Source organism: Stomoxys calcitrans, chromosome 2 (assembly GCF_963082655.1).
Source record: "Stomoxys calcitrans chromosome 2, idStoCalc2.1, whole genome shotgun sequence".
Lineage (NCBI taxonomy): Eukaryota > Metazoa > Arthropoda > Insecta > Diptera > Muscidae > Stomoxys > Stomoxys calcitrans.
The window spans coordinates 45,372,139-45,382,328 of NC_081553.1; the positions used below are offsets into that span (position 1 = coordinate 45,372,139).

The 10,190-nt window shown below is 38.0% G+C and overlaps 1 protein-coding gene across 2 annotated transcripts; it reads left to right on the forward strand.

The window, feature by feature from the left end:
- Positions 1-371: 371 nt before the first annotated feature.
- Positions 372-1,836, forward strand: LOC106094368 (protein CREG1-like). Of its 2 annotated transcripts, none has more exons than XM_013261579.2 (4): positions 372-663; positions 897-1,304; positions 1,367-1,448; positions 1,598-1,836. In XM_013261579.2, the coding sequence occupies exons 2-4, from the start codon at positions 903-905 to the stop codon at positions 1,705-1,707; spliced, it is 594 nt and encodes a 197-aa protein (XP_013117033.1). In that variant the 5' UTR covers positions 372-663; positions 897-902; the 3' UTR covers positions 1,708-1,836. The 2 variants fall into 2 exon arrangements, with proteins under 2 accessions (XP_013117033.1, XP_013117032.1); XM_013261578.2 differs by having other exon boundaries at positions 373-803.
- The last annotated feature ends 8,354 nt before the right edge of the window (positions 1,837-10,190 follow it).

The following is a 10,190-nucleotide window of genomic DNA, read 5'->3' on the forward strand; positions in this document are numbered from 1 at the left end:
GATTTCGGCAGACAGGCGGACGGACGGACGGACATGGCTAGATCGACATAAAACGACATCACGATTAAGAATATATATACTTTATGGAGTCTTAGACGCATATTACGAGGTGTTACAAACAAAATGACAAAATCAGTATACCCCCATCCTATGGCGGAGGGTATACAAACTACTACTACCAAATAATGTATATATGAAATTCAAAATTGGATAAGGGAATCGAGGGCATTCGATTCCTCCTATGCCCTTGATAAATTAACAACGCTTGGATGCAAGTGTGCTTTCGACGTACAGATTGTGTATGATCAACTCAGAATAGCTCAGATCAATGCTCTGATAAGTTACAAACTTGCTGGGTATAATAAATCACATATTACACAAATAGCAAACATTGTTCATTGTGGTGTTCCCCACCATTTTTCCTTTCGTGTTAGTTAAAATAATCACTCATCAGACATAAGTACTTGAAATCGAGTACCGATATACTTTCTATAATTACAAAAGTTATAAAGTGTTGTTGGTGCTACTTTATTTTCCATTACAAGTTAGTTTGCACGTTCCATTTAATCCTTTTGATGTAAGTGCTTGGCACTATCACTAAATACGTGCGGAATAGTTCATGACTTTTATCTGAACATCAAGTAGCACTTTTCTGAGTTCAATGTAAGTGACTGAAGAACTATTTCTTCTATAAAAGTAGATGGATGATTGTCCATATCATTCAGTTACAACAGCACAATCTGAAGTAATCGAAGAAAGGATAATCATTTATTTTTTTATTTCCTTGCAAATTTTATAACAAGGTAAGGAATTTTTGATTTTTTTCCAAATTTTAAAATAAATAATTACAAATAATCAACAAAAAATTTCCATTTAATCCCCTTTTTCCCTTTCAGCACGCAATGATTTCCAAAATCTTACCCGTGGCCTTATTATTGGCTTTGTATCTTAATGCTGTTTCGGCTGCCTCCACTTACAAGGAGAAAGATCATGCCCTGGTAGCCCGTAGATTGGTACATCAAACCAACTGGGCTGCAATTAGCACCATTTCCACCCATCGCAAACTAAAAGATTACCCAATGGTCCAAATTCTTTCTATTAACGATAATGACGCTCAGAAAAAATCCACTGGACGCATACAATTTCTTTTGACCAATTTGGATTTTACCGGCAAGGATGTAAAACAAAACAACAAAGTTAGCCTGCTCTTCAACGATGAACAACTACTCCATTGTTCAGAACAAAATTTGGATCCCATGGAACCTACTTGTGCTCGTACCATCATTAGTGGTGAAGTTAAGAAGGTAAAGTTTGTCGAAGGACTTTTTGTATGAAGTTTCTAATAATTTTGTTGAATATTCAATAGATGGATGAAAGCCAAAAGGGTTATCAAGAAGCCTTGGCATCATTTGTTGAACGCCACCCTGCTGCCCAGAAGTGGTTAGATAGTAAGTTTATTTGTTCTATGTTGCTGTGCAGGGTGTTTTTTTTAGAGGTGTGGTTGTCAAGAAGAAATAAAAAGCAGATTGAAAACCACACGTCTAGTAAAAACCTCGTTTATTATGATTTTTTATAAAAATGTTTTTCTTTTCTCCAGAGCATAACTTCTATCTGTGTGAATTGGAAATTACCAACATTTTTGTTTTGGACTTTTATGGTGGTGCCCACAATATCAAACCTGAAGACTACTATAAGGTTACATTGTAAAGTATTTTAAAACATTCATTATTTCCTCTCCAAAATATGTTTTAATTTCAATTTATTTGTTCTTTAACTAAGCTAATCAAGGTCTAATGTAGTTACAAAAAAATATCAGTAATTCTTACTACTCCATTTTCTTCGAAAACCTTCAAAAGTTGCAGTAAATATTTAACTTTAAAAAATGTTGTTGTTGTTGTATTGTGTACCGGTGTATTGTGTTCTATCTTTTGTCAACTTGATTCCGTTGAATATCCAGAGTCAGGAACTTTGTGAGTAAGGTGGGGTGCTTCTAGAGGGAACTGGATCAGAGTCAAGTGGGTCTGGCTTGTCCCAGGCCACAATCTGGACAGATATCCTGCACGTTAGTATCAATACTTGCTCTGTAGGATTAAAGGCGGCTGCATCTACCGGATCGTAATTGATCCAAATTACTCTGGTTTGCCGGAAGCTGTCAATTTCTTCAGGTGCGATAGGTCGTTTTTCAAGGACCACATTCACCTGGTAGCTATTCACTGCATCTGTTACAGTGTTGCCATGAATGTTGTCTAGACCCGCTTGATATGCTGAATGCTCCTTTTATAGGCTTAATACACTATATCGGCAGATCGGTCTATATGACACCTATATCCTAGAGGTCTATCAGAACTCACTGTACCAAATTTAATCGAAATTGGATGAAAAATGCTTTTCTTATGAGTTCAGTACACTATATCGGAAGATCGGTCTATATGGCAGCTATATCCAAATGTGGTCCGAACTAGATCACAACAATTATAGGTGTAAGGGTCTACCAGAACTCAATATGTCAAATTTCATCGAAAGCGGATAAAAAATACTCCTTTTATAGGCCTAATACTCTATATCGGCAGATCGGTCTATATGGCAGCAATATCCAAATATGGTCCGATCTGGACGTTATTCAATTAAAAGGTGTAAAGGGGTACCAAAGCTCACAGTTTCAAATTTAATCAAAATTGGATGAAAAATATTCCTTTTATAGGATGAATCTCTATATCGGCAGATCGATCTATATGACAGCTATATCCAAATATGATCCGATCTGGACCGCGTTTAATAAGAATGGGTAGGGGTTTACCAGAACTCAATATGTCAAATTTCATCGAAATCGGATGAAAAATACTCCTCTTGTAGGCTCCTTACACTATATCGGCAGATCGGTCTATATGGCAGCAATTTCCAAATATGATCCGATCTGGACCACATTGGAATGTATAGGGGTCTACCAGAATTAAATGTGGCAATTTTCATTGAAATCGGGTAATAAATGGATTTTTTATGGCCTTAATACCCTATATCGGGAGATCGAGCGGCTGGTCTACAGGGCAGCTATATCCAAATATGGTCCGATCTGGACCACACTTCACAGAAATGGGTATTGGTCTTTTAGAACTCACTGTGCTGAATTTCATCGAAATCGAATGAAAAATTATCAATTTATTGCCTCAGGACTTAACATCTAAAAATCGGTCTATATATCGGTTATACATTAAGTTCCGATTTTATGAGAAGGTCTGGTTTATTACAGAAAATACGAAATCATCAAAAATTTTTTGGAAAATTATTTCATTACCAAAATACCAATAAATACCCAAGCATCCCTAGTCATCCGCTGTACAGTCTTGGCTTGGCACCGAATGACAACTTATTTCCGTACATAAAAAATGAAATGAGAGGTCAACGTTTTTCGACACCTGAAGAAGCGGTTGATGTGTTCAGAATGCATGTTTTGGAGATACCTCAGTCAGAGTGGCAAAAGTGCTTCGACAATTGGTTCAAACGCATGCAAAAGTGTATAGATCTTAGTGGGGAGTGTTTTGAAAAAGAATAAAGCGATTTTGGAAGATAATATTGGTTTTTGTTCCTTAATCCCGAAATATAAAAGGCAACCCTCGTAAGGCAAGCGGCTGCGATTCAGAGCATACTTGGCGCTAATGTTGGAGGTCATAGTAGAAGTCGTTGTGCGAAATTTTAGCCACATCGTATAAGGAAGTCATACCGATGGATCGGTTTATATGGGGGCTATATTCAAATCTGATCCGAAGTATGTGTGCAACTTTTCAAGAAGCTAGCTCACCCCGTTTGACCGCTATCGAGATTTTCACAGACGGACGACCCATTTGTAAAGGCTGAATTTTTTTTAAATTTTTGGCTACACTGGATTTAACATTCTTACAGACGAACAACGTTTGCAAATTATTGGGTTTTATCAAAATGTGCGCTCTGTTAACAAAGTTCATCGCGCGCTTCTTCCATTTTACGACGAAGCTCATTTTTGGCTCAATGGATACGTAAATAAGCTGAATTGTCGATTTTGGAGTGAAGATCAGCCAGAAGTATTGCAAGAGCTACCAATGCATCTAGAAAAAGTCATAGTTTGGTGCGGTTTATGCGCTTGTGGCATCATTGGACCGTACTTCTTCAAAGATTATGCGTAACGTAACTGTGAATGGTGAGCGCTATCGAGAGATGATATCCAAAATGTAAGAGCTTGACTTGTATGACATGTGGTTTCCACAAGACGGTGCCACATGCCACACAGCACACGTAATTAGCCGCCTAGATCGTACGATTTAGATTATTCTTTGTGATTTTTTCTTTTAAAAACTTTCCCAGATCAATATTTCGAGGTGATACAAACTAAATGACAAGATCAGTACACCCCGATCCTATGCAGAGCCAGAGCAGAGTACTCCTGGGGTCAATTTATATTCTTCGGATGAGAACCGATCTACAACATTTTTTATAGGGCGACCCAAAAAAAGCTCCATAAAGCGACAAGCTTCGATAAGAGTGCATCGTGACAGAGCCTATCAAATACCTTGGTGATCTCCAAAACTACGACCTTACTCTCGCCGAACTAGTAAATTGACCAGCAGGTCATCCGAGGAGCTATTTCTTCGGAATCCAAACTGTCGATTGCTAAGAAAACTATTGAACTCTAAGTATCTCACAAAATGATGATAGCCTTGGAAAGTGTGGAGCACATGGCTATTGTTCGATAATTCGCATGGTACATTGCCTCATCCTTTTTGGGGATAGGCTGAACGTTTGCAATCTTTCAACGAGCTGGAAGACTTTCGTACGGCCCAGAGAGATCCGCAAGAATTCTTTTGACTCCACATGTTCAAGAGGTATGGAACAAGATAAGTCTTTAATGACGAAGACTGGTTTATTGTATTCCGACAGGGAATAATTTTTTTCAAACATATCAGCTCTTGGGGAATCCCTGTCAACCGAGCCAGTGATCATCTGATGGTCTTTAATGAGACTTGGGAAAGCCGATAAGTTGCCCTTTACGTTTTTAACAAAGAACCAAAAGTTTTTCCTTCCCCTTGGAGAAGCATTAACTTTGCATTGAAGACGCTTTTCATGCAGAAACTTCGCGTCAAATTACTTTGGCACACCAAGTTCTTGTCTGTTTGCGCAGCAATTCATTACCAGCATTTTTATTCAAACTCCAATTCCTGAACGCATCCTCTTTCAATCTGACACTCGAAAATACTTAGAATTTTCTAAGATTTTTTCTAAATAAAAGTAAAAATTTCGAAAAATATTCGGACTATATGTTCGAATATGTGGAGAGTATCTGATTATTTTCAAAACAAACCTCCGAAATTTTACATAGGGTTCGGTATTTGTTCGGATGTTTTTTTTTTAGATCTCAGTTAACTTTTCGAGCGAAATTCCGACAAAACACGAGAAAATTTTCAGATTTTCGGATGGAACTTCCGAAGCTGTTTGCAGTTTCGGATCAAACATTAGAAAATCTTCCCATCCTCTGCTCAGACCATAGAGTTCAGCTACAGAAGATCGAGCCTCTAGATAAAGAAGCGTATTTGGCAGGGAAATGTTGTTAAAAGCGACCATCCGTCGGCTATATCAACTAATGAAGTCAACTACGTTTCAGCTGATGGAGCTTTCTTAGTCCCTATTGATTGAGAGGATTAATGCCAATGTGAAAATGGGAAATCAGCTGGCAAATCGGAACCACACGACGTACTTCACCTGTTTACTTGCTCACCAATTATCCTAGACCTTCAACTAGGTCACTCTATACGCACATCAATCAAGTTGCAGAGTTCCTATATCGGCATCCAATACACCCTTTCTAACAAATTAAGGATTGCGACAACACAAATTTACAACAAAAACAATTATGATAAAAAAAAAAATTATTTACGCACCTTATGAAAATGTTGTTGGATATAAAGGGTGATTTTTTTGAGGTTAGGATTTTCATGCATTAGTATTTGACAGATCACGTGGGATTTCAGACATGGTGTCAAAGAGAAAGATGCTCAGTATGCTTTGACATTTCATCATGAATAGACTTACTAACGAGCAACGCTTGCAAATCATTGAATTCTATTACCAAAATCAGTGTTCGGTTCGAAATGTGTTCATTCACCGTAACGTTGCGTCCAACAGCATCTTTGAAAAAATACGGTCCAATGATTCCACCAGCGTACGAACCACACCAAACAGTGCATTTTTCGGGATGCATGGGCAGTTCTTGAACGGCTTCTGGTTGCTCTTCACTCCAAATGCGGCAATTTTGCTTATTTACGTAGCCATTCAACCAAAAATGAGCCTCATCGCTGAACGGTGAATGAACACATTTCGAACCGAACACTGATTTTGGTAATAAAATTCAATGATTTGCAAGCGTTGCTCGTTAGTAAGTCTATTCATGATGAAATGTCAAAGCATACTGAGCATCTTTCTCTTTGACACCATGTCTGAAATCCCACGTGATCTGTCAAATACTAATGCATGAAAATCCTAACCTCAAAAAAATCACCCTTTATTTTTACTCTGTTGAACGTTGTTTTGCCTTTGCTCAAAAAATGTTAACTGTCTGACCCTTCGTTTGCTAAGCCTCTATTTATATGGTTTCCGGTTTTATATATATTTTTATGTCCTTCACCATAGGATGGGGGGTATACTAATTTCGTCATTCTGTTTGTAACTACTCGAAATATTCGTCTGAGACCCCATAAAGTATATATATTCTTGATCGTCGCGACATTTTATGTCGATCTAGCCATGTCCGTCCGTCTGTCTGTCAAAAGCACCCTAACTTTCGAAGGAGTAAAACTAGCCGCTTGAAATTTTCCACAAATACTTTATATAAGTGTAGGTCGGTTGGGATTGTAAATGGGCCAAATCGGTCCATGTTTTGATATAGCTGCCATATAAACCGATCTTGGGTCTTGATTTCTTGAGCCTCTAGAGTGCGCAATTCTTATCCGATTGGAATGAAATTTCGCATGACGTGTTTTGTTATGATATCCAACAACTGTGTTAAGTATGGTTCAAATCGGTCCATAACCTGATATAGCTGTCATATAAACCGATCTTGGGTCTTGACTTCTTGAGCCTCTAGAGGGCGCAATTCTTATCCGATTTGAATAAATTTTGGCACGTAGTATTTTGTTATGATATCCAACATCTGTGCCAAGTATGGTTCAAATTGGTTCATAACCTGATATAGCTGCCATATAAACCGATCTTGGGTCTTGACTTCTTGAGCCTCTAGAGTGCGCAATTATTATCCGATTTGCCTGAAATTTTGTACGACGGATCCTCTCATGACCATCAACATACGTGTTTATTATGGTCTGAATCGGTCTATAGCCTGATACAGCTCCCATATAAATCGATCTCTCTATTTAAATTCTTGAGCCCCAAAGGGCGCAACTTATAATTTAATTGTGGTCCAAACCGGACCATATCTTGATATGGCTCTAATAGCAGAGGAAATATTTTCTTACATCCTTTTTTTGCCTAAGAAGAGATGTTGGGAAAAGAAATCGACGAATGCGATCCATGGTGGAGGGTATATAAGATTCGGCCCGGCCGAACTTAGCACGCTTTTACTTGTTTTTAATTGTGGTATAAGTCGTACTTTTTCAATTTTCTAAATAAATTTTATACCCTCCACCGTAGGATGGGGGTATACTAATTTCGTCATTCTGTTTGTAACACCCCGAAATATGCGTCTGAGACCCCATAAAGTATACATATTTTTTAACGTCATGTCATTTTTATTCGATCTAGCCATGTCCGTCTGTCCGGCCGTCCATCCGTCTGTCTGTCGAAAGCACGCTAACTTTCGAAGGCGTAAAGCTAGCAGCTTGAAATTTTGCACAAATACTTATTATGAGTGTAGGTCGGTTAGGATTGTAAATGGACCAAATGGGTCCATGTTTTGATATAGTTGCAATATAAACCGATCTGGGTCTTGACTTCTTGAGACTCTAGAGGGCGCAATTCTCGTCCGATTTGACTGAAATTTTGCACGTAGTGTTTTGGTATCACTTCCAACAACTGCGCTAAGTAGGGTTCAAATCGGTCCATGTTTCGATATAGCTATCATATAAACCGACCTTGGGTCTTGACTTCTAGAGCCTCTAGAGGGCGTAATTCTCATTAGATTTGACTGAAATTTTGCATGAGCTGTTTTGTTATGACTTCCAATGACTGTGCTAAGTATGGTGCAAATCGATGCATAACCTGATATAGCAGCCATATAAACCGATCTGGTTTATATACGTATCTAATATGGTCTGAATCGATCAATAGCTTGATACAGCTCCCACATAAACCGATCTTCCAATTTTGCTTCTTGATCCCCTACAAGGCGCACTTCTTATCCAAATGAACTGAAATATTACACAATGACTTTTACAATGTTCGGCATTCATTTATTGTCCTAGTCGGACTATAACTTGATATAGCTCCAAAAGCATAACAGTTCTTATTCAATATTCTTTGTTTGCTTAAAAAGAGATAAAGCGCATAGAACTCGAGAAACGTGATCCACGTTGGAGGGTATATAAGATTCGGCCCGGCCAAACTTAGCGCGCTCTTACTTGTTAAATATCTACAATACTTTTCTATATAACCCATAATTTTTCGCACCTTTTTGCAAATAGAAAGATAAGAAATCCTGTAAGCAATATGTAATAATTGTTTAAAATAGTTTATCTGTCCATATTTTTAAGTAAATTGTAAATAGGAGTGTAAGTCAAACACTCCTCTTATTGACTCATGATGGTAAATAAAAATAATTTTCACATATTAAAATTTCCTTTTAATGGGTTTGCTATTAACAAAAAATTAGAAGAAAAATTGCAAATTCGCCCACGAACATTCTACTAAGGAGCACGGGGCAAAACCGTCACATATTAAAGGGTGTTGGCGTATGCATTGGCGTAGCTAGACATTATCCCTGGGAGGAACTACAACCAAATGAAAAAAAATATTTTTTTGCTTACTTAACAGAATGAAACGTAGCGAAGAGGTTAGCATGTTCGCCTGTGACGCTGAACGCCTGGGTTCGAATCCTGGCGACACCATCAGAAAACATTTTTCAGCGGTGGTACTACGCCATGTCAATCTTCTCTCCATAGAGGTGTCACACTGCGGCACGCCGTTCGGACTTGGCTATAAATAGGAGGCCCCTTATCATTCAGCTTTAACTTAAATGGGACTGCACTCATTGATATGTGAGAAGTTTGCCCCTGTTCCTTAGTGGAATGTTCATGGGCAAAATTTGCAATTTTTTTTGTCCGATCGTTGGCGTAGCTAGACATTATCTCTGGGAGGAACTACAACCAAATAAAAAAAATATTTTTTGTTTGCTTCCTTAATATAATGAAATAATTCGATACTTATGTTCCAAAAATTAAATCAATGGGGTCAATTTTTATCACATAAAAGGTCCTATGTATGTGCTTTGTGCAGGTTTTTATGCCGTAGGCACCACATACTTCTATATGACCACTTGATGTTGGTTTCATGAAAGCAATCAAATACCGTATTTATATAAAAGGGTTTTAGCTTTTTTTTAGAATACCTAGACCTATTTTTGTCAGTACTTTTTTTGGTAGGCACTAAATGCTAGAAAATGCAATTCCTTAAAGTTCTGTTGATAGATTGTTGAACACAGTTAAACATGCCGCCGCCGGCGTGTTGCAGGAATGCAACATGCCGGCTCCGGATATTATTATGCTCCGGATATTATCCAACCGAAGACAGTACTTTGTGCAATGGGCATTTTTGAAGACGTCTGTTTAAGACCTGCTTTCAGGACGCGACACATTTGATCGTTAGCGAGCATAATTTCTACGTTGATTGGTTTAAAAAAAATGTGGATCCGCAAGATCAGTAATATGATTGTAGACTAATTCGACCCTTTTTTTAGGAACTGTTTTTAAATTGGCTTCTTACTACACCGTCGATTTGAATCTTCATGGTCGGATCATAGTATGATTGTAAATTTAAGATGCAATGTACTTTATTATCTTTTTTAGTTGTTTTAAGATTCAACCTCTTCGCAAGTTCTTCTAAGATCACCGTTTGGGCCGACCTAGAGTTCAAAAACAGCCTCGTCTTCTTTGAGCCCTTTGTAGTTAAGATGCGGGCTGTGGGAAGAAAAACATGGATTCTAGCCCGGGGACTAT

Excerpts from the sequence above, each read along its gene's own strand:
- LOC106094368 (XM_013261579.2), top strand. The coding sequence starts at position 903 with ATGATTTCCAAAATCTTACCCGTGGCCTTATTATTGGCTTTGTATCTT. Across the intron at positions 1,305-1,366 it reads TTAGTGGTGAAGTTAAGAAG|ATGGATGAAAGCCAAAAGGG; the intron begins GTAAAGTTTGTC and ends AATATTCAATAG. Across the intron at positions 1,449-1,597 it reads TGCCCAGAAGTGGTTAGATA|AGCATAACTTCTATCTGTGT; the intron begins GTAAGTTTATTT and ends TCTTTTCTCCAG.